General features: G+C 41.7%; 1 protein-coding gene across 1 annotated transcript in view; it reads right to left on the reverse strand.

Annotated features, from left to right (window-relative positions):
- Positions 1-23,086, reverse strand: part of uxs1 (UDP-glucuronate decarboxylase 1) — a 50,313-nt gene extending 27,227 nt beyond the window's left edge. The window contains exons 1-6 of the mRNA XM_012819727.3: positions 22,006-23,086; positions 13,357-13,384; positions 12,551-12,599; positions 8,565-8,608; positions 6,184-6,244; positions 4,022-4,202 (exon numbers count right to left, since the gene is read on the reverse strand). Coding sequence (XP_012675181.1) covers positions 4,022-4,202; positions 6,184-6,244; positions 8,565-8,608; positions 12,551-12,599; positions 13,357-13,384; positions 22,006-22,096 — 454 coding nt within the window. The 5' untranslated portion in view covers positions 22,097-23,086. The remainder of the gene's footprint in view (positions 1-4,021; positions 4,203-6,183; positions 6,245-8,564; positions 8,609-12,550; positions 12,600-13,356; positions 13,385-22,005) is intronic.
- Between the last annotated feature and the right edge of the window lie 1,959 nt (positions 23,087-25,045).

Genomic DNA, 25,045 nt, shown 5'->3' on the forward strand with positions numbered 1-25,045 from the left:
AAATGAATGCAGTCTACTACAACAGTTCTGCAACAAATCCCCCTTCCTGATTGTTATGATGTTCAGTTTATGTTGAAACAGATTAAGTATTGTATTGAAGGAGGCGATCATTTTGGAGGATGTCGTTTGTGGTGCTGTTAAACTGTATGGTCATTTTGGAGGATGTAGTTTGTGGTGCTGTTAAATTAAAGGCAAAGGTGTTTCTGCTTTTCAGCCCAGCCTCACTGATTGAAATGGGGTGGTCAAAATAATAAAGGTGAATAGAAAGAAGTACAACGCAATACAATTCAACAGCAGTACAAAATCAACACAAAGTTGACTCAACAGCTCTCTAGATTAGTTTAAACAAATACTGAACACTGAAAACACTGAAGTTTTATTGCAGGACAGGTGTATTAGACTGCATTAGGTTTAGCTGGGTGTTCATCATCAACTGTAGATGGATTTGTTACATAAAGACCAATTGTATTTCCATAAATGTTAGCAATCACCTTGAGTGGTGCTCATGGACACAATTTTGTGACTTTATGTTTTTTGAACTTCTGCAATGGGAATGTTTATGTTTATGTTTATGTTTATTAAGGATCCCCATTAGTCTACACCGTAGTGGAGACTATTCTTCCTGGGGTCCAGACATGAATGAATGAAAGTCTGCTAAGAAACATGAGATTCCTGTTAAACTGGAAAATGCTGCACACACGACTGTCAGTGGAGCAAGTCAAACCTGGCCCTCACCAATGCAAGAGGGTGAAACAACACAACCGTCCATCAAATTTAAATTTGACAGATCAGGTCAAGAGGTCAAATTATTCTTATGAATAATTTACGTTTTGCCATGTTTCTGCTGTTGTGAGCCGTTGGTATGATAATGGTGGCTCGATGGTGAAACAGCGGACAAAAAGTGTGTGTGGGTGAAAAAAAAAAAACACAACCCCCCCCCCCCCCAAAAACAGCATACTAAAGGATGGATCCTGAAGCAGAGTGTTTGTCCAAGGCGTCTGAGCCGGGCCTCTTGGTGGCAGCAGCCTGCAGGGATAAACATCCCCTCCGGCACAATGTGAAGTCAGTGTCCGCAGTGAGAATGCTGAGCAGACGAGCTCCGTGAATAAAAGTGCCTGCTGTTACTAAACAGAGTTGCCAGTCTGGATTAGTCCTAGTGTTGTCTGTCCAGTAGTGTGCTAATGGTGGGTGGGGTTAATGGCTTGATGGTGAAACAGCGGGTAAAAATCGCAGTGAGAATGCCAAACAGAGGTGTGTGGCGGCGTCTCTGCTGTACAAAGGGGGTGGAGCAATCCGTAGAAACACCGCCCTGGCATTACATTCTGGATCTTAACACGCTAGCAAAGCTGTTCGAGGAGATCCAGTCATCTCCGAAAGTTTACGCGAAGACCCAAAGACCCAGGCCTGTGCATCCATCACCTCAATGAATGGGGGGAGCAAGTAAGGGAGGGTCAGTCAGCCTCAGGAGATCTCTGATGTGGAGATGGAGGAGTTGCGCAATTCTTTTGCAAGTTTGAATTGTGAAGAAATGGAATTTTAATTTTTTTGCACTTAGACAAACAGTCAGAGATCTGAACTCAATCTGTTAGAAGTTGGTTGGGGTGGTGGAAGCACTAGATTGACTGATCACTCCAGAATGTTTAATGGTGTTGTCTGTTTAGATATCAACTTTCTCTCAAACACGGCTACATCCGGATCAATAGCCTCTTTAAAAATCAGAGGTTGTGGGAAAAACACAAGCTCCTCTGGCTCAAAGAAAATGGGCACACATGTTTTAGCTTTCATCTTTTCGGGGTAACCCTTTTATCTTTTTGAGGAGAAAACTCTCTAGACAGGTGTCATGGTAATGCATCTGCACGACGGGCTTCACTCTTCTATGGTGGAGATACTTTTCTTTCAAAACACGGTCATTATTCCATCAGACTTTAACTTGGTTGCTTCAAACTTGGGTTGAGATGAAACTACTGAGCATCGGTCCAGTTTATATAGAGAGCGACTGGATGAAGATGTAGCTTGACTAAAACAGTTCACAGTGGTGAATAAACATAACAAAGACGATAAGAAATAGACAAGCCAAGATGCGTCTTTCAGTGATACATACCGTAAATCCTCAAATAAAGACCGGGATTCAATTAGAGGCCGGGCTTCAGATAGTAGCCGGGGGCGTGGTCGATACGGACAAATAAAGGAGGCCGGGCCCCGAATACAAGCCGGGGGTAAAAAAAAAACTGTAACAAATCATGGAAGTGTGGATTTTTTGTTATGGCTTCTTAATAAACACTAAACACAACACATTGCCAAAATGGCACGGGCTTTATGCCCTGGTACAAGTTATCACGAAGAGACTGTGCTACCGTCACACACCTGTACAAACTCAGTCCCAACACAGAACAACGACATGCAATGAGAACAGTAAGGAACATTTTTAAGGAACATTGAGCGCTAGTGCATCACATAGATAGAGGAAAGTATGCGCCCGCCGCACGGCATTATGGGGCGACTATGCCGGCACGTTACAATATTTTACTGTAGCCTACCAGAATCAGTCCATCGGCACAAAGCAGACATCACAATTTGCATTTCATAAATACATGTTCTCCTCATGTTGGCTAATTTCATGGCTGTTTGCAATAAAAAAAAGAAATGTTTCAGCCTACAAGGTGAATTTGTTATTATACAGTTACTTGCCTAAACGATAGAAGACATTCCTCCAAAATACCTCTTTTTAATGATTTTGTTGCCGTTTCTGATTTCCGCTAAGAAAAATATGTTCTTCAGGCTACTAGAACTTTAACGTTCCAGGTGTTGCGTAGCAACCCATTACTTGCTGACTTCAAGTTACAATGACTTTGCGCTACGTTAAATGACCGGACTTCTTGCGGAATGATATGAAAGATGTGAATTAGAATTGCCAATGACAGAGGTCATTAACTTTTCGCAGTGGTGAATATCAAGAAATGACAGACCTGCTAACGTTGGGGTGCCCCATTCAAATCAACGGAACTTTTTTGAACATTCTGAAGAGCCGTGAAATAAAAGCCTGCCCCAAATACAGGCCGGTGCGCTGTGCAGCCTAAGTAAATAAAAGCCCCGGCCACTATTTGAGGATTTACGGTACTCAGTATTCAATTCAATAATAACTATATTAGTTAACCATGGCTGTGGAAACACACATTGCAAACAGTCATTCTGACTGCTTACTATGTAGGGGCTCAGAGCATGATCAAACAGGTCTATCCAGCCCCCGCCCCAAGAGCCAATGGGATTCTGGCCAGTACTTTAGTGGTGGTGCTTTACAACTCTTTGCAAGCTTGGCAATACTGAGTGTCATCAGTCTACCGACTCCCTGGTGTATTTCGGTCACCCGGGTGAAGAAGGTTTATCTCTCGGCTCCTTTTCATGGGGTTTGACAAATGAGTTAGGGGAGGTCAGCATATAGTGGTGTAAGTTAGTGCTGGACCCAAGAGATAGGCCTACAAAACTAAGCGGGGTTGGGTAGTTTTGAAAGCTAAAGGGACTGCTCAAACACATGAAAACCGTGCAAGGGTACATTTTGATTTTGATCACTTTGATCAGATTTTATCACCACATCACACCACCTCATTAAGTAGAAAAGGGGACACCCAACAGCAGCCGTCATGACCTGAAAACATGACCTAACACATCTATAAACGACCATCAACCAACCCATCCATTAGCTTCATACCAACGTCTCATAAAAGCAGAAACATGGCAACACATCAATTATTCATAAGAAAAATATGACCTCTTGACCTGACCCGTCAAATTTAAATTTGATGGAAGGGTATGTATTTCACGCTTTACTGCTGATATGTATTACTATTACTTATATGTGCTGCCATTTCATGGTCGTCAGGAAAACGAATGTGCAATTTACATTCATTTCCACCTGGTGTTGGTGTGCACTGCATTGTTCATCATTGCATACTTTCCGATTATTAACCATAACATGCACACCAAATTGCTTAAGATTGGCACAGAGCCATAAAGACAGCCTTACCCTCAATGTAGAGAGGCTCAACCACATCATGGTTGATCAGCTCGAAGTTCTCGTGGCCAATCCAGTGCTCCACATTGCGTTTGCGGCCGGTGAAGAAGTTATCCACCACAGTCACCTCGTGGCCATCCATCATCAGCTTGTCTGTCAGGTGGGACCCCACGAAGCCCGCCCCTCCAGTGATCTAGAAGAGGGGGCAAGGACAGGGGAGGAAAGTTTTGAGGAATAGTTCAGAAGAAGTTCTGAGCGTGTGGGCTAAAGAGGTTGATAGAGATCATTTTGAAACGCTGTTAATGAATAATCAAGTGCCTTGTATTAATAATTACCTTGTATGAATCATGCGCTTATGTAAGCAGAAACATGGCTTTTCTGTGTTTCTGTGTGTGTGTAACTTAGATTATTAGGTGCCACTTAGTCTGCATATGTGTAAGAGCATATAATAAGTAAGAAATAAAGGCCTGCCCCTAATACAAGCCTGCCCCAAATACAGGCCGGTGCGCTGTGCAGCCTAAGTAAATAAAAGCCCCGGCCACAATTTGAGGATTTACGGTAGATACAAGTTTAGCGTTCTCTGGTGCCAAAACAATTTGTCAGCAGGGATAACCACGTGGTGGGTCTCTGACATCCGAGGATATCTTACTCTGCTTTCTGTCTTGTAAGGATGTCAGTTTGACCCTTCTTATCACTTCTGGTCCAAACATGCTCTTACACATATGCAGACTAAGTGGCACCTAATAATCTAAGTTACACACACACAGAAACACAGAAAAGCCATGTTCTTTATTTGAGGATTTACGGTATATAAACCTTGTGTGATGCGTTTAATATTGCTTCTCTCTCGTCTGCTGCAGTCTGGGAGTGAGCCCGGGCTTCCTCTCTCTCTGAGAGAGGGCCTGAGCTTCTCTCTGACCTGCCGGGACGTGGGTTAGCCCAAACGAGCTTGTTGTTGTTGTTTAATAAATATACTTATATGTAACTCCGGAGTCCTGAGGTAACAGAGGTTGAAAAATAAAAAATCTTTGAAAACTTTCATTGTTCACATTAGCCTACTCTAAAGTGAAAGTAGTCAGCCCGACCCAAAAAAAAAACAATGCCATGCAAATGCACACCATTTTCAGCTCAAGACGCGAATAGCAAGAACAGCCAGTAAAAAATAACTCTATTACAATGGCTGGTGTCCGGACATCACAGAGGTTGAGGGCGAATGCTCGCTCATCTTCATGCCCAGTGGTGCGTGAAGGAGTGAAGGGGAGTGAGAGCTGCCCCTTGTGACCCTTCCTCCTCCACTCCCTCCCACTTAATCACAAACAGGTACAATCACTCTGGGGGCATTTTCAGGACTCTGCCATTTTCAAAGCCTCTCTATGTGTTGCTGTGCCTAGGACAGGACACAATATGAAAAAAAACTATTATTGCTGGGTATTGCTGTAAGACGCATGCTAATTTGTCTCCAGTGTTTTCCAGCAGGGAGGTGTGTCCAGAGGTAAAACTGCCATTACTGGCGGCCTAAACCTGACTGAGCAATCATGGGGGAAACAATCAAGAGAAAAGATTGCCTGGCTGAAGATTGTAATGTTTCTTTGTATGGGTATGTCTTGGACAGCAATCATGAAAAGGGGTATGATGTAGCATAGTTGTGTGTGGGTCATAGGGGTGTAAAAAAATATCAATACACGATTTTCACTATTTTCAATAGTTTTATATTGTATTATATATAATATTTTTTTATATAGTTTACATGCAAAGATTTATGGAAGACAGTGGCTCATTTGGTGTTGTTCTTAACCCCTGACTGCTAGATAGCAGTGTTGTAATCTATCTTTAGCCATTTGACTCTTCCACTCAAGAGTAACACCATAATGCAAATGGGGTGGTTCCTTTATACAACGACAGTTTCCCTAAAATTAGATTTTTAAAATGGGATATCGCCTTGCTTTCAGTATCGAAATATATTATTGAATCGTAATCCCTGTATCATGACACATATCACATCATAATTTTCTTGCCAATACATAGCCCTAGTGCATGTGTGTGTGTGTGTGTGTGTGTGTGTGTGTGTGTGTGTGTGTTGTGTGTGTGTGTGTGTGTGTGTGTGTGTGTGTGTGTGTGTGTGCGCGCATGAGAGGGTAGCAGTGGTATTATAGAGAGAAGTTTTGACAACTCACCAGAATCCTCTTGCGATCCTTCTCCGACAGGAATTTCACAGGGGGGTACTTCTGCAAGCAACTGAGAGGAGAAGGGAGAGAACAGCGTGAGCAATCAATACCTGTTGGCTCACCTTCTACACGTTTGAAGAATTCAGTCTTACCAGAAACAAAAGTGCAGTCCAGGAGAGAACCTCAAAGGCTTCAAAAAGAAAACTCATTTCGCCCTTCGTCTTGATGTGTGAGAAAACAACTTACGACTTATTATCATTGGGTAAAGCAAATAATGCAAGAGTGGCTTTCTATTATTTATGCCATGGTTTCGTTTTTTTTTTTTATGATCGTCTCCACCATCTACCACAGAACACTAAAGCAAATCATAGCTCAGTAGCGTATTGGACAAAAAAATGTCACCTAGTGGTCTTAGACCTCCACTGAGAGATTGGCTAACACATAAATGATGCCAGACGGTAAGTCCGTCTGTCAGGAGTCGGCCGTTTGATAATGAACTAACCTTTCAGGCAGAGAGACAGCCTGTTCGCAGTCACATATGCAGACACTACATTAACCAGTGTGCAATTCAATCTCAAAGAGCAATTGATGCAATGTGCTAATGCACTAGCCCTTAAAGTAACAATATGCAACAATTTTACACTTTTTGAGGTATGGTTTTATAGGCAACTAGTTTTGGTACCATCCTCAAATTTATTTTGACAGCATATGGTCATGTGAATGACAGATAAACACCTGTGTCTTCCCCACTAGCTATCCAGTATATGCCCTATGTAGTTCCCTATGTCAACTGGGCTGTTGGTGGTGTTTGCAAGGTTTTTAGTTTACTCCGTATTGCTGCTTTAAATTGACATTTAAATTGACAATCCATTTGTCAGCCACCGGTCCATCTGTTCTAGTGCTTTTCACCTATCTTGGCAGCAGAGAAGAAAAGTTATTTACAACTCATAAGAGTGAGCAGGCTAAAACAAAGCCACAAGCAGAGCATCATGAAAAGACAACCCCCACAATCCATGTCCATGGCACATGTTCAGCCGGGTAATTCCTAGCAAAATAACAATCAGGCATGCAGATCAATAATTAATCGAGTGGAGTAATTCGAGTTTAAATCACACAGGCATTACAGGAGGCTTAAGCAGAGATGTGCACAGCCTTCTGAAATCAATGAATGTGACAAACTTGCTGGCAACACATATGGACACAACCACAATCATACATGGACACACACACAGGCCTCCTTGAGAAAAGATTTTTTTCTCTGAAAAATACTCAACGAGGGACACGGTCTTCACTACACTGATAGCTGCAATGACGATATTTGTTCCTAAGGCAGTGAGAATGCACTGGTCTTCCCAAAGGCATCACTATGCTATGGCCGCTGACATAAACAGAGTGAGATGGTGTTCAGAATCACAATGTGTCATTTAAGAATGAAAGATGAGGCCATGGCTAGGCTGTGCCAAGGACTCTAGGTGGGAGCTAAGGTGTAAAGCGCACCCATATTTCCCTGTTGTTTCCCCTCCAATTCCACACTCAATAGATTCACACTAACAATACGGAGTCATCTTTTTCAATTTCACCAGCCATTTGAAAGGTCACAACGGGCAGTACAAAACCCAACATGCAATTTCACTGAACAGACTGACATGTAGAGACATAGAGAGAGAGAGAGAGAGAGAGAGAGAGAGAGAGAGAGAGAGAGAGAGAGAAAGAGAGAGTGAGAGTATGAGACACTCACACAGACAGAGAGACCAAATCCATTACGAGAATTTTAGCCTCAGCCTCCTCGTGGACCGCAAAAAAGGTTTCTAAAGTTGCGCTTCAGACGGTGACAATAGTTGACGACCTGAGTGAGGGGAGCGACATTGATACAGCGTACCAGCAGTTCCATTGAGGACGAGAACAACAATGAATTCAAAGATTATATTACCCATACCCAGATTATGATGTGATTGCTGACCCGCTAGCCAAGGCTCAGTGGATGAGAGACATGTTCGCGGAGGAGGAGGAGACTTCGGCGAGTTAGTCGGATACCGTTAGTCGGATGGAAAACGGGAAACTTTTTAGAGGGCAAAGGTTTCAATGCCTCAGGGCAGAAGATTCAATTAAGTGTAACCGTCACCCCCAAAGGCATTTCGCGATACGTGAGGTTTATTCTAAATATTTAGGGGCATGTGATGAATTTTCAATTGAAGCCATAGAGAAGGAAGACCGCCATTGAATGAATTGGAAAAGCAACGTTATAAGAAAAACAGGACTTCAAAAATGGCTTCATTTCTCGTTGTGTAACTAGAAATTCACTCAAAATGTGACGAGGGTAAGAAGAAAAACAGGAGCAGAGAACGGAGATAGAGGAACAACGAGGAATCAATCTAGTCAAACAAACTCACCTCAACTCTAGATCATGGATCTTCTCTCTTAAGGGTGCAACTACCTACAGGAGAAAAGAGAAAAGAGACAGAACACATTATTTACATTTAGTCATTTAGCAGACGCTTTTGTCCAAAGCGACGTACAAGGGAGAGAATCAATGACTGACTGGTGGACAGAAACTTCATTACAAACAAGGAACAAATGTTGAGGAGGGAAAACCATGAGGGGATACAGATCGAACTGCAATATTGTGTTTGAGAAAAACAAACGGAAGGGAAAAAGAAAGAACGACGTGCAAATGAACATGAAATGAAAAAAGGTGAAATCAGGGAATAGAAGATTTAAACAACATGAGAGGGGCCTGCTTGAGACTCATGAGAAGAGTCACATGGGGCTTCCTCTGAAAAGACCTATTCAAAATCACAACATATACTTCAGCCTGCAACAATTTTCAACCTCCCAAAACTCAGCTTAGAGAGGAAAAAATTAAGCAATTGAGAGGGAGAGGCACAGAAAAGACACAAGGATGAATGGAGCCTTTCACCAAGCGCTGAGAAGAAACACAGCACAGCACAGTTCGCACTGACAATTTAGACTGTACTGAAAGTAAGCAGCTTTGCAACGAGGCAAACACAACAACACTTAAATCACTCAATATGATGGCATAAATAATAAACAAAACATGCCAAATCTTTGATAGACACGCAGTCAAACGAGGCCAGCAGAGAAAAAAAAAAACACACTCTCTTGAGCAGAGATACCTTGACAACATCCCAAACATTTGGTGCTTTTTGACACTGGTTAATGAAATATCAAATGTCTGTGGTAGGAAAGGAAGACAAATGTCACCGCATTCCCTCAAACCTTCCTTAGGTGCCTGCAAATAAACCTCAGAATGTTCCGACATACTTTCAACCATAAGGTCATAGAGATAGTGGTAAAGGCTGGGTCTAATGAGTTTTTGGCTCTATTGATAAGCAGGTGTTTGGTCTTGGGTAATGAGCTGATAATCACCAATGATGAGGCTTTTCATCTAACTGTACATGTGTGTGTTTGCATGTTTGTGTGTGTGTGTGTGTGTGTGTGTGTGTGTGTGTGTGTGTGTGTGTGTGTGTGTGTGTGTGTGTGTGTGTGTGTGTGTATGTATATGTGTGTATCAGGGTTTCTGCTAGGAGTTTTTCTTTACGGTTCAGAAATAATGTATTTTACCAGACACATCTGAAACGTAATGGTCATGTTTCAATAGCAGTCTATGTAACAAACGCAAAATTTAACATACCTCTAAGTTAACGAAAAAGGATGACAACGGCATAGGTACTTTGTCATATTTGACTTGAGTATTTCCATTTTATGCAACTTCATACTTCCAGTCCGCTACATTTCAAAGGGAATTATTATACCTTCCACTCCACATTTATTTGACAGCTTCAGGTACTAATTTATTTTAAGATGAAGATTTTACACAATGGATGATATAACAACCTTTTGAAACACAATTCTTTGTTAAAGATTAAACCAGAGGTTTACAAACTTTTTGGCTTCTGACATCTTACAAAAAGCTGTGTGTAGTTGGGGTCACATTTCAGATGTCTGAGTTATTAACAGCTCCCCGAAATAGTGATTTTCCCTCTAAAAGTGTTCAAGTGATCCAATACCTCACTAAAAATCATATTAGAGGAAAGAATTCAAATTCAGATTTGCGATTTGTTTTTTCATCTTTCCTCTCCCATTAATCATCTCACAACCCCTCAGATTAATCTGTTGTCCCTGTATATATAACTGTAAATTAAGTAGTTCAAACTAGCTCCACCTCCAGCAGTAACATACTTTTTTTTTCAATACATTTTTACTTCAATACATTCAATACTACATTTTGCTGTAAGTACTTTTACTGAAGTAGAATGTTTCACGAGGGACTTTTACTTTTATTGGAGCATTTTCATATTGCTGTATTGGTACTTTTACTTAAATAAAGGATTTGAATACTTCTGCCACCACTAATATTTTAGTTTCTCCTTTTCATTGTGGTAAAGTCCTCTGCCACTGACTTGAAATCAAATGTGTCCAACATGTATTTTCAACCTGCAATGTGCATTAGCTGCATCACTCCTACAAGGACTTTGCAGTGTCGTCTTGATTTAGTTCTGCAGAGAGGAGCCATCCTGCTGGTGTGCTTGTCATGGGCAGAACACAGGAGACTTTAGCCAGTGTAGCCCAGTGGAGGTACAGCTTGTCATGGGCAGAACACAGGAGACTTTAGCCAGTGTAGCCCAGTGGAGGTACAGCTTGTCATGGGCAGAACACAGGAGACTTTAGCCTGTGTAGCCCAGTGGAGGTACAGCTTGCTGAACTCATAAATAAGCACTTGAGAGGTGTGGCTGCTGAATAAGTCGCACCCCTTTGGGGGAAAAACATACTTTAGGCTGCTAATAGTCTGTTTCGCTGTTGTTACGCCTCTCTACACCCTCACTGGCTTTGCAGTGCAACAGCCTTTGGGTGGTGAATGGGCATAATCAGCTTGATTGTCCACACCTGAGGAGATGTGGATACAAGCCATGCTGTTTGTCCTCAGGAGGCTGGCATTCTCACCATGCTTTGGAGGCTGGTGAACAACATGAGTTTGATTAGCTGGAGTTACGCATTCACTATTTTATCCACTATTTTTGTGTTATAGAAATAAATACTATTTTTGTACATTCTGTGGTCTGTCTCCAATTTATGTTGCGGCTCACGAGCCGGGTCGTCAAAACACAAATGGTCCATATTTTTGGATAATCTTGGCTACGTTTAGTTTTTTGCATTATTACCAGACATTTTGACCGACAAGTTTTAAATGTACTGTTTTTATTTTATTTTACCAGGCAAAACCCCGTTAATACCAGCTGTGTACTAGATGTGTTTGCATGTTTGTGTGCGTGCCTGTACATGTGACTGTGTGAAGGACATAAAAGATTAATTTCGAACTAACTGGGTAATGCATCCTATGCATTCATTCGACTGCATGAGACTAAATTAACATTTTCCTAATTAAAACTCCAGCAGAGGGTCTTGGAGCTTTGGGTGTGTGTGTACATACTAAAAGAAAGAACACAGTCCATGTTTTTTTTTTCCGCTGCTGGTACCGCTCTCTGAGTTGTGGGCACCCTGCCACGTCTTTTAATAGTTTTGACATAAAAAGAAAAGAAAAAAGTGACAACAATTACTAAAAAGAAATACACAACCGTGCAACCAAAAAAAAAAACCATAGTAAGAAAAAAAACGTATCTGCTATTCTGGAGTCCTGGCCCCGACTGTGAGTCTTAATTAGTGAGAAGTAATTATATTGAGCTCCCGGGCTGTCATGGCGTAGGCTGGGGAAACAGAGTGCGTCCACTATGAGCGAGCGAACAACGAGACTGGTTAGTAGACTCTCGGAGGAGATGAGAGAAGTAGAGATTGGGAGGAGATGAGGAAGCGAGAGAGGATGCAAAGAGGAAAAAAAAAATAATAAAAAAAAATGTTGGTTGAGTGGTCGAATGACAGACAGACCGAGCGACAGGGAGGGAGAGAGATGTGTGTGACGACCCCGCCTCTATGGTTGCTGGGAGAGCTACTTGTCTTTGTCAGTGTCTTTGTATTACAGATGCCCCGCAGGTGTGGCCAGCTCATTCGTTATTGGGAACACCTGGGTCTGCTACTATAAGAGCACCGCCCACGGATTTCATGGTAGATTCGGAGAGAGAGAGAGATCGCGTGGAAACCTTGCTCCCTACTGCTCGTCTTGCGCAATGATCATCGCTCCGTACCTGCTGAGATACAACATTCCATCTACTGCCCTAGCATGCACACCTACACTACAACCTTACTGACTCACTGACTGCCCCATCTCACCGTAGTCTGGCCTGGTACTATACCCTAGTCGCTAAATAAAAGCATACTGTTTGGCGTTAAATCCTGTGTGACTCTTTTATTTGGCGTGCCTGTGAGCCGGGCATGACATGTGCGAAATGCATGTTCCACCAACCTCATCAATCTTCTCCTTAATCCGCACCTCTCCTTGCTCCTGTATGGACCTGCAAGCAGCAGAAGGTAAAAGACAGAGGATGAGAGGGGGGGTATGGGCAGAGTGTGAGGGGATGAAGAGCAGAGGAAGAAGAGGATGGAGCGAGACAGCTGATGGCTTTAGCTGGAGTGCGCATGGACACTACCACGCTCTTCCAGAGCAAACAACATGGCAGACGGCTTCAGGGACAAGTCAACAAGCACCACATGTTGCCATGTTGACAGAGGAGCTGTAGCCGTGACGGCACGCATCCTCTCCCCGGTGACAGATCACACCCAAACTCTTCTCTTCCAACTGCCAACCACCGACCCCCCCACAACCACCACCACACACACACACACAGAGCTCCCAACGTATAGGCAGAAAAAATGGCTCCTAATCCTCTATTCAACATACACAAAGCAGAACAACATTTGCTAAACACACAACAAACAAACTCATGGCTGGAAGCAAGATTAAACCAGCACGGGTCTGTCAAAACTCTCCTGCTAAAAAAATTTGAACAAACCGCTTTTATGCGGTAATACAGATGGTGACGCACAGCAAAAACACACTGGCACCCTGTGTCTATCAAAACAAATGGACATCAGTTGGTATTGTGTTTATGTCTGAATAATTAATATGTCCAAGTCACAGCCAACTACCCCTGTGGAGATAGAGATATATGTATAATATATCTGCGTCAAGGTCTAAAACATGCTAATGACGCAACTGGATGAAAAAGAAAAAAACCTATAAAAAGAATAAATAAATAAATCATACTCTACCTCATATTTGTGTAGGTTCCCCAGACAGCTGAAAGAGAGATGAGAGAATGTGAGCACAAATGTCTCAATGCTGTTACGTACTCTAGTCCCTACAGAGCAGGAGGTCATCCTCTGGCTGATGAAAATGCTCAACTCTATTAACTTGTTTTGGGAACAAGCAACTGGGGTGGTGACTTTGTAAGAGAGGATAGAAAACGTGTGGCTCATGTTACCATACATCTCCATTTGGGAATAAGGATGCAGCTCAATACATCTCCAAGGCAACAAGTAAAAGGTCAATGTCAATCATGTTACATGTTGAGGAATTTGCAGAAAGTGGGATTTCAAGTGGCATTATGTTTAGATCTGAAGAAACTCGATTTTCCTTCCACTATCCTGCATGGTGTACCCTGTGTTATGTCCAATACACACCTATTATGAGCTGTGGAACATGGTGCGAGGAGGAGCAATGTATAGCATTCCTTTGACCTTGTACTACACTGCTAGTTCACCGTGTTCCGGAAAAGGTTTCCACCACAGTGACGCACTTGACAACTTTCTGGCCTTCCTGACTGATACCATGAGCGTCTATGATCTTCGCCCCCACATGGACATACATACTAGAGGGAACGGAAATGTTTTTTTTTTATGAGCATGAGAAAAATGGAAGGACACTAACGTAAACAACAATAAAATAATCCGTCCTGGAAAAGAGAATTAGGACTCTGCGTATTATCCACTGTCCTGAAATATGGAGTCCACTTCATTCAAATTCATGGGCAGGAATTCTGTGGCTTGTTAGCTGGAGCATCTAAAGGTGGCCCTCTAAAGTTACCAAGGAAACAGCACCTCATCATCATTCAGGACCGTGGAGGCCAAATGCCTGTGGGAAATCCGCTCAGAAAAAAATGTAAAGGACTTTGTTGACTCACTGATCACAGGCCTTCACCAACAAGCCATCTGCAGCAGGGCAACTCACCATGCAGCCTGCATTGCTTTTTCAGCAGCACTTGGATCAGGTTTCTGTTATGGTCTTCGTTGCAGTTGCACGCAATACTCTAGCGACAACAACAGATGCTCAGAGCCTTTCTACAGGTTGTGCAACAAATCAACACAAATCAAATCTTCATCCAAAAAAGAACAATTATTTTCTTTGGTTTACTTGCGTTCAAAAATGTAATGATAACTTGTGCCCTTCTTATTTGCATACACCAAATTGAAGTGATGCCCAGTTCTGTACTGTATCTCTGTTCCTTTTGCCTTGGTTTAATTTTTTTAGCCTATAAGTTTCATTTTTATAATGACAATAAATAAATAAATGAACAAATAGGAAGTTATGCAACATTTCCCTTAGACAAGAAAAGGTTAATTTTTTAAATTGTAAAGATTTTTTTAAGGGAAAAATAAGCCTGTGTGTCTTATGAACCTGCATGATGCAATACTGACTTAAATATACATTTTGATTTAGACCTCAAATTTGTGAGCCTAGCAAACAGTCTTGCATATAAGATACAAACAAACTGTGAACTTTCAAACACCTAAGAAAATGGAAATTCTCATGGATCATAATCCAGATCCTTGGAAATTCTCATGGATCATAATCCAGATCCTTTGGCCTTTGTCCCGAGTGAATAGCTGTCCAGCAGGCAGTCCAGTTCTCAGGGGCAGCTGTCAACACATACTCAGCCACAGTCCGCTTGCCAAGGATGGGTCTTAACACGTAAGCTAGCACACAAGCTACATGTGGCAAACAACCATTGATCTAATTTGGTAACCCTTTTAAAATCATTTAAAATCAATACGTCCCAGGTGAGTTCCTGTGTATACACATTGATTAGATCCATGTTAAATAAAGAATTAGTATTTTACCATTACTGTCAATAATGGTGATTTCACATATGGATAGCCTATTTCATGAATGAAGCACAGTGCACATATCAGTCTCATATATAAGGGTGAGGGTGTCATGGGAGTTTTGTTTTGATGTCAGGGCTTTCATGGGCAGCCTTTGTCTTCATCTTTGACATAGGGGGGGGGGGAAAGTGTGTGCCTAAAGTGTTAGTCTAAAAATGTCAAGGTTAGAGATGAAGGAGCTGAAAACCATCAAATCCACCCGTCACACACACATATAGACAGACAGGCACAGACAGGCACACGCATGCACACACACACACACACACACACACACACACACACACACACACACACACACACACACACACACACACAACACACACACACGGACCTCTCATCTGGAAATTGTGCTTTGAATCAAAGAAACAGGGAGTGAGATAGGGAGCGAGGAAGCAAACAAGCGGGTAAAGGAAGGTAGGCAGAGACGGAGGAAGAGATGCACTAAAGAGGTCAAGGCTGAGTGTTTCCTGAACTCCCCCCGGTGTAAACGACAGCAGGGTTGGTGTGTGTGCATGTGTGCGTGTGTGCATGTGTGTGTGCGTGTGTGTGTGCGTGTGTTGTGGTTATGCAAATCAGCTTGTTCCCAATCTGTCTCTCTCCTCCACAGGTGTTGCCGCAGCAGCAGCCTATTCCTGTACCTGAGAGACACCCCGAGAGCCTTTCTCCCTCTTTCCATCTGCAAATGAATTCATGTGCTGGGAAATGCATTCTGAAGGCACTTTCTATGTACAGCACCACTGTTCTATGTACTGACACACTACCACCGTATCCCTCTGTTTCTATGTTATGTTGGTATCTAAACACACACAACTAAGGCTACATATGATCGTCTTTGTGCTTATTTGTGAGCAAACTGACTACCGACACCTTGGCCTGAGACTTGTTGATATCATAAAAGCTGGAGGCTTTGTTATGTTCTTCATTGTGTTCTTCACACCACCACCATGCCGTAGTCTAGGCACCACAGCGGCTGCTATTATTACATTATGTGACATTCCTTGTGCTCTGAAGCGGCTTGGGAATCCACCACCAAGGTCACTCGCTCAACATGTTCTCACTCGGAGAGCCTGGGGGGGCTTTAGGGACCACCAACAGAATTGGGACGCCCCTTTATCTTGCAGAAACCACCCCCTTACCCAAATAAAAATCTTTTGTTCGCTCGATCTAGCAAAGCCACTCCGCAATGTCGCCCCAATTCTTCATCTCCTTATCACCCCTCCACAGCTTTGTGTGTTTGTGTGTGTGTGTGCGTTCTCAGTTCTCCAAAGGCTGAAAGTCTGGTGCTCGACTTCAACTAGGCCAAGTGGTGCATCTATACTATATATAAAGGGTGTGGTGGTTGGGTGCTTTTAAAGGCCAAACTTCATCACTACTGATGTGGGGGGCTAAAAGATGGCAACCTCAGTAGATGTGCAACCTCAATAAATGTACAACCTCAGTAGATGTACACAAAGTAACACCTTGATGGGCAACCGTGAGCATGGACCATCAGCAGTGGCTCTAAAATCAGACCAATTGCACCTTGCTTGGCCTTAGCATTTAGTGTCATGACAAGTTACTTAGATAAATGTGTGGTCTGATTTCTTAATCCGTGAGGGGAGAGTTTTTTTTCCTCCCTCTGTGGAGGACATGGCATCGATGGACAGACATAAGCTGCAATCGGCTTTAGATTCCTGTGATGGTCCATTTGGTAATTAAAGCCAACACTCATGGTAATTAGTAGATATTGGACCTTGGCGTCGATTCAGGCCACATCAGAGAGGATTATCTAGGGAGAAACACGGGGGGCTATAGAGTGGCAGCCAAAGGCCACATCATCCTGAGAGAGACTAAGCCGAGACTTGCGTGTCTATGCGTGTCACATATTTGTGTAATTGCTGGTAGCGCCGATTAACAATTAATCAGATAAATTACATAATTAGAAAATCCTGCTACACCAGGACACATGAAAGAAGAGGCAAAACAAATATTTCTCAACAGCCTCTCCTGCTCTGGACAGTACATTTTTGAGAACATTTGGATGGTCCACACAATTCAGGTGTTCTTAAAAGAACAGCGGCAGCCACCGTAATTCACTGATGTCAATACCACCTCAATCTCTGACCTGTCGGAATGCAAAGATAATGCTCCACAATTTGTATCCAAACAAGACATTGCAGCATGATTGGTTTTTCTCTCGCCGTTTCTCTGGCTGTGGCTATAAATCATGATTGATTCTCACTGAGCTGCTCAGTCGGAGGATCCCAGTTTTAATCCCGCCTGTTCTCTCTATGGATGCCTGCCACCTATATCTACGCCCGACTCTCTCTGTTCCACTTACACATCGCTCTCAGGACGAAATAATCAGGCTGCAACACATCTCTAGTGTTCTCTGGTGTTCATAGGCTATTCCCTGTGAACTGTGGACATTACTGTTGGATGTCTCATACTAGACCGTCTTGATGCATGCTGAAGGCATTCTCTGACCGGTTGGCAAAGGTGCAGTCAGGAACAAATACGATACATTTGTTCCAAGCATCTTGCTATCCCTACTCCTCATTTCAGCGTTGTTGTGGTCACTGTGAACGACTCCACACTGTAGATGACAACAGGATTTTGCTGGCTTTCGTGGTTGCCACAAAACAAAACGACAGAGATTATTCTTATGCTTTCTATTCCAATCAGCATCTTTCAACTACGGCACAGCACATGCCAGATGGGCGAGACCTACACAGGATACACCAGACCTAATTGTGTGAGGAATGCCAAGTGTGGGAGCATGTTAATCACAAAAAAATGTGACAGACACGAATCTGACTGTCCATGTGTCCTATTTCAGCGAAGAAACCTCTGACTTGTTACATATGTTCTTGTGATGAAACACACTGCACTGTTACTCTGCCTTATAACTTTTAATTAACGTGACTGAGGTTTGGGGATTCAGAATCCTGACCATCAATGAGGACAGTGTAACTAAGTATATGATTATGCCATCTGAAAGCTATAAATGGGGGGGGGGGGGTGTCCCATCAACAAGTGTCTGTTGAGGCAACAGAAGAAGCAAGCGGTTAGTCTACAATTTATTACTAAAATAATATTTAAATAAATGTAAAAAGACATAACATAAAAAATGAATATTAGGGCAGCGACAATAACTCCATCACCACCATACCGCAGTATCAGGAGGTGTACCACAGTGTTGAGCCATCACCACCATTACCATCATAAAAGCTTTTTTTCCCCCCCACCTTATCTGAGAGTGTGGCCATCCTCATGTAGCCCTTGGCTTGGCCTATGGCCTTATCTACACATCTGCGGATAGAGATGGAGAAAACCATTCTAAAACGCCCAGACCTCTGCACTGAGCATACACTTCAGCAAGCCCATCACGCCATTGTAACCTTCTGATCGACACCTAAATCATTCACAAATTATGTAAATATTGTTTTCAAATCAATGTGAATATGACATGACATGTAACTAAGTGGCCACTACGCTAGTAACCCTATTGGGACATTATTGTAGCAGAATGATTTGCAAATGTGTGTGGAGAGTTGTGTAACTGCATCTCAATCTGTGAGTGTCAGTCAGTAAAAGTGTGAAGAAATCTCTAAATGTGTAATGAGATTTGAAAGTGTATTGGGATTTGTACATGTGTAGACAAATCTTTAAATGCTTACATATATTAATGGCTAAAAAAACGTATTTTGCTCCAAGAGCTAGAAATACAGACAAGTCTCAGGTGGGCCTCTCAATTGTCTATTGTGATTTTTGCTACACTTCTGCCGAGGTTTACCATGTTTATTGGTATTGCTTTGTTCTGAAAAATGCATCAGAAAAGAAGTGCCCATTTGGCTATGTACTCCATTCAGCTTCCAAAAAGATGGAGAGAAAAAAGTCTCTTCCAAAAAAGCACCTCCAATCAAAATACTGCCTATGACCATGTCTAACTGCTTTTGAGCTATATGACGATAACCGCATTACCACAATACTGCGGTCATGGGATGCCTACAACAGGGTTGAGCTCTGTACTGTCAGCACCGCAATTTTTATATCGTTTATTTTTTGGTATTTCATAATTTTTTTGCTGGTGAAAGTGACAGGAGGGCATGTGGTGTGTAATATGAAATATAAACACAATAATCAGAGTTTAGTAGTCATCATTGACTGTCACTAGCCGTGATTCTTCTTTCGGCCGTTAGTAGCAGTTGAGTTAGGCATCATCAGTAGTACTTTCATTATATTGTGAATGTTTGGGTAGATGTCCACTGTCTCCCTTAGGATGGTGCAAAGATCAGAATCAGTTCCCAGCTGCAAGGTTATGCAGTTGTTGTCCAGACTGGGCATCACTATGGTAACTCAGTGATGGCCAAGTTAGGCTCCACCGTCTGCTTGTTTTTTGCATTAAAAAGTTAAATTAAACTACATTGCTTTCCTTTTTGTATTTTAAACATTTCAACGTTATTTCAATTTACTTTCATGTTATTACATTTTGCTTCTACCAATTCTGCTTCAAGACCACTGCCTTCAATATGCTACTAATCAAAACAAAACTGCCAGCCCGTCCTGTGCCACTTCTAGGGTACGCAGTGTTTCAATTTTGATATTCCTCTCGCCAGCAACTGACCACAATTGGTTAGGCAGGAGAACTTGTCCCTCTGATTGTATCCTGATTAGCAGAGTGGGATTGATTGGAACATTCTCTATATTCCAAAGCAACTGTTCTGAACATCTAAGCTGCTGATTGGAGTGGCCTAGAAGCGCCTGCACAGGATTGGTTATGCACAAGTGGGACTACAGGCCATATCTTCCCCTGATAGTCTTGCCTGTCAAACTAGGCTGCCTCATCAAGCTACCTTGAACGTGAAATTCTGAAATGTTCTGATTCTGAAGATTATATTGACACAACAACTTTTTTTTAAAGAAAAATTATTTCGTGCACAGTACACAGTCTGGCATTAGATTTGCCTGTATTTGGACCACTGCTTCCTCACACATATTCTGAAAAGTTCTTTATAACATGTAAGATAGGCCTAAAAAATTGAATTCCAATTCCTGTTTACTGGAAATTAACTTTTTTGCTCCGCTTAATTATCTCTTGGTTAATGGTTAATTGGTTCAGTATTAATACCATTTTGTTGTTAATGGGACAACAAAGTAAAAACTCCTAAGACTCAATCTAAACGAACGGCGCGCAAAAGACGACAACCCAAAATGTTTAAAGCCCTGCAGTGACGTAACACAAATAACCATTAAAACGGCAAAATGAGCTCAAATGCACATGCACAAAGACGGACAATAATAGCCTATATTGTCACACTACCATAATACCCAGACTATTTAATCTATCTCTTTTAAACTAGGCCAAATAATGAGTTTACGTGTTCAGTGGCACAAGTTCATACCATACTGGAATATGCTTTTGTTGAGGTAATCATTTTCTTTACAATAGCTGTAATTAGGGTTATTAGGGAGACAAAACCCTTCAGAGAATGCTGTTGGCTGAAAAGGTCATATGGATAACTGGAAAACAGCAACTGCCTGAGCAAATGGAGGGGCTGTTGTGATGAGTCAGTCAACCCCCCCCAACACAAACTCTGCTCTTCTGCACTTAGTATTTAACCATGACTCACCACTCATAGTCACATGTCTCAGAAACACAGCCAGTCTGACAGTTAACACTAGCTGTACACGACTCTGTAGTACATCACATATGACACTGGTGGCCAGCTTCTATATGTTTGACTTCTTATAACGGCAGAGCCAGGATTAATCATATATGCTGGTTCAGGTGTTTTTTGGCGGGAAGAATGTACCAAAGCGTGTGTGTTGTTGGGGAGTTAGCAATTGCATTGCATTAGATTTGATCAACTATTTCTAGGCCAATAGTATACCATTTCTGGGTATTAAAAGGATAAAACAGCTAGCTGGACTTTGTGAGGCATACATCGTGATTTACACTCACTCAGTTTCTGCGGAAGTGGAAGCACTGGAAAGTTTTATACAAGAGGCACGAGGTCTCATATCTCCCCTGTCCTCTGTGAACTGCACTTAAGTAGCCTACAAGGTTACACTGATCATGTTAAAAGTGCTTCTTGCCCCATCTTGCTGATGTGCTTTAGACAAATCTCAGGCCCACCTCAGCTGATCCTTGTGGTTCCTGTAACTATACTTTCTCAGAGTTTATCCTGAAGCAATGGAACTCTTCCCCCTCTCTCTGTAATACAGAATTATATATACCTGCTGGCTTCACCTTAAAAAAAAACCTCTGAAACATTAGTCACCTTATTTTCCATCCATCTAATCATCATTTCCCTTCTGATATAGCTTTAAACACGGTACCACAAGCGCAATTGCCGACATGCTAAATGTTTACATGAGATCAAGAACTTCATCTTTGGACCTACAAACATTATTTTTTGAACTGACAACATGAATCATATTTTCTGGACACCAAGGCCAGTGGAGGTTAAAGTCATTCAGATAATACCATGTTGTAAACAATTTAACCAATTCGAGATGTAGACTATTTTGTCAACAAGTTCTACACAACACGTTGCTGAATTTGTTTGTGATGCACTGCAACTGGCCTTATCCTGGGCAACAAAATGCATCAGAGGGGACTGCTTTGCAACATTACATGAAGGTGGGCGGGTACACAGGGGTATTCTATTTAAAGATGGGTATCAAGAAAATGTTGGCTGGTTATACACAACATGATACTACAGTGCATTTTGACATTTAAGCTTTCACATCTGAGGCTATGTTTGTACTCACAGGCAATGTAGGCAATCAAGGCAAGGGCGACAAGGAGTTTCATCATTCGTCGATTAATTCCTGATATCAGCCAGGTCAACCGCATCATCATCCACAGAACAGCAACATCGAACCCGGAAGCACATGTGCTCCGTTATAGCCGCATCGTTAATGAGAATCAATGTGCAACTTCTAGAAGCGATTTTGGCACTTTAAAATGTTATCTGACATATAAATGAAATTTGTAAAAGTCTCAACAACACGCCAAAGAAACTATGTCTGAAGTTCAAAGTGCAAAAATGAAAGTCCATATGGTAACTGGCAGTTCAGGATTAGCTAATTGAGATACGTCGTTTTGATAAACGCTTACGTAACAAACAACCTGCTGGTAAGCATAAAAAAAGTGGCAGTGTATATTGGTTGGCTAACTTAGTACGAGCAAACTTGCAGAGGTTACAATAGTGTCGGTGAACTCCTAAGCTTCCCGGCTAGGTAATGTTAGCAAAAGGGCTAACATGAAAGTACCTAACGTTAGCTACACAGCTCCTTATTTTCTACTAAAATAAAACACGTAGGGCCTATCGTTCACACTCTTGGTTTACGACGCCCTGTTTTTTAAGCACATTAAAGACAAATATTGGCATTGATCGACTGCAACGATTGACAAGTCATGCTTGCCATCTTCCTGAAGGCCAGGTAACGTTAACTAGCTTGCTAGCTAACTATCAGCTTACGTTAGCTGAGAAATGGTCAGGCACAATCGTTCCAGTTTATGGACATCATTATGTTCACTAGCTACCGGCCGTCTATAAACAAATAAGTCATTGTACGAAAAATAACCTAGGCTAGTTCCACATTCATCTTAAAGTCAAAATAAAACAAGCAAACACTCATCCGAGTCACATTCCTCTCATTACACCCATAGAAAACAAAAGCGAGTATATCTGTTATCAATTGAGAAGCCTGCCGCGATTGCAAAAATACAGAGGATTCCGACTCATCTAGTAAAATGCAACCCATAACCTACACAGAAAGTAAATAAAACCCACACAAACTAATATGACGTTTTAATAATCAACTTAACTCTTTGATAAAAATGAAAAGGGGATACATATAACACTTTTATAATGAACCTGAACCCAATGCGTTAAGAAGCCTAAGTTAATCGATGCTAGATACGTTAACCATCAGAACAGACAGTCATTCATTCAACGCTGGGAAAACAGAACAGAGCTTGCACTATGTGATCATTCTGTGAATTTCCACTGGACATCACTGCCCCTTCTGTCTGTATTCTCTGCCCGAGTAGTCTCCTTTGTATCGCACCCTTTTCTGTCTATCATTGGATTTAATATGGTGAGCACCACAGTTTAGTAGCTTATTAGTCAATTGGCAATTGTGAAACAATTTCACTGATGTTTCACAATTGCCTAACCATGGATAACCCACACATCCAGGTGGAATACAGGTTACTCCATCTCCTTGAACCAATAGAAAAGCTACTGTAATGATTCATCTTACTTTTTCTACTTTCAATTCAACAAAATGGGCCTCCATGACATCAAATTCTTACAGTGTGTTTAGACACAGTGTTTACAAGAAATTGTATTGCGTTTAATTTGGGATCATATGGCTGTGTGTATGACATCTGTTAAAATCAGTGAGTTTATTTGAAAAGATCTTAGCTCCCACATGTTATATACTGGTTTATTTTACCATCTCCTTTGTGCCAAACATCTTTTGTTTCCTCTCTAATGTATGGCTAGCATCCTAAAGTCAAAGCTGTCAGCCTTGTCTAGACGTTCAGTTAATTTTTTAACAAATGGGTCACCTTGTTGAAAACTACATTGGTAAGTCCACGTTACACTACTAAAGAACTGGACACGGGTGGATTTTTTGGCATATATTTAGTAATGTATCAGTACCATCACACATCAATTGGCTGTAAGCAGCAACAAAACTATCCATATTGGATTTTGGAATGTTGAGAAGTAAAAAAGGTAAGAGGATGTTGTAGGCAGGTGTGGTTGGTACTGTCGAATTCATTTCATCGGATATCTAACTTGGCTTCTGAAAATTGCTTATGCTTATGTATATAATGTAAGGCTTTGTTGGTCACTAGAATCATATCTGAGGTGAAAAGTAGTTTCAGCCTTGATGCAATGATATAGATAGAAAGACAGTCTTTATTGCCCTAGAGGGATATTTGTGTTCACAAATCTGTGCATGCATGTTCCATGCATATGACGTATAACATGAATGCCCTACCCCAACAGGTGTACATGTCCCATACAAAACACATGGATAATCACGTCACATCAAATAACATACAACAATAATGCAAGTGATTCTGGATCTTTCCATCAGTGCGATGGCAGAGGGGACAAAACTTCTGCTAAAATGAGCTCCTTTCCGTCTTAATACCCTGGGTCTGCAACCAGATGGAAGCAGTGTGAAGAATTGATTTAGAATGTTATGAACACAATGGGGCACATGTGAAGAATTATTCTGTCCAATTCTGTGTTTAGTATGAGTTGTTGAAGACATCTGGAGTTAGAAAAAAATGAAACTCTTGTCATTCATTGAAACGAATGTCCCTGAAGCCTTAATCACATTACCTCTTCTGCCTTGACTGTAATACATTATAGTGTTCATGAATCATTCAATGAATGTATGGTTAATTTGATCATGTCTACTGTTCATTACAGTAAGAATATCTTCTTAAAATGTTTTCAGCTGTTTACTTCACATAATTTTGCAAAAGTTTTAGCCAGTGCATACCCCGCCCCCTAACAGATTGGTGTGTGCATCCAGTTAAGGAATTTGTAGTTAGAGCTCTGTAAAATAGAATTACTGAATCCTTTAACTGCCCATAGTGGGGAGGAGAGCTAACATTTACTTAAGCAGCATAGACTTCAACAGAGATGTTTTACAACTTGTTCTCAGTTTATTCCTCTCATCTCTCACAGCAGTTATTTAGTCACAAGACGTGGTCAAATACAAGAGGGCTACACTGTTGGGATAGTACCGGACTGTTTTTTGCTTAAATCTGTATATTTCT

Source organism: Clupea harengus, chromosome 2 (genome assembly GCF_900700415.2).
Source record: "Clupea harengus chromosome 2, Ch_v2.0.2, whole genome shotgun sequence".
Taxonomy (NCBI): Eukaryota; Metazoa; Chordata; class Actinopteri; order Clupeiformes; family Clupeidae; genus Clupea; species Clupea harengus.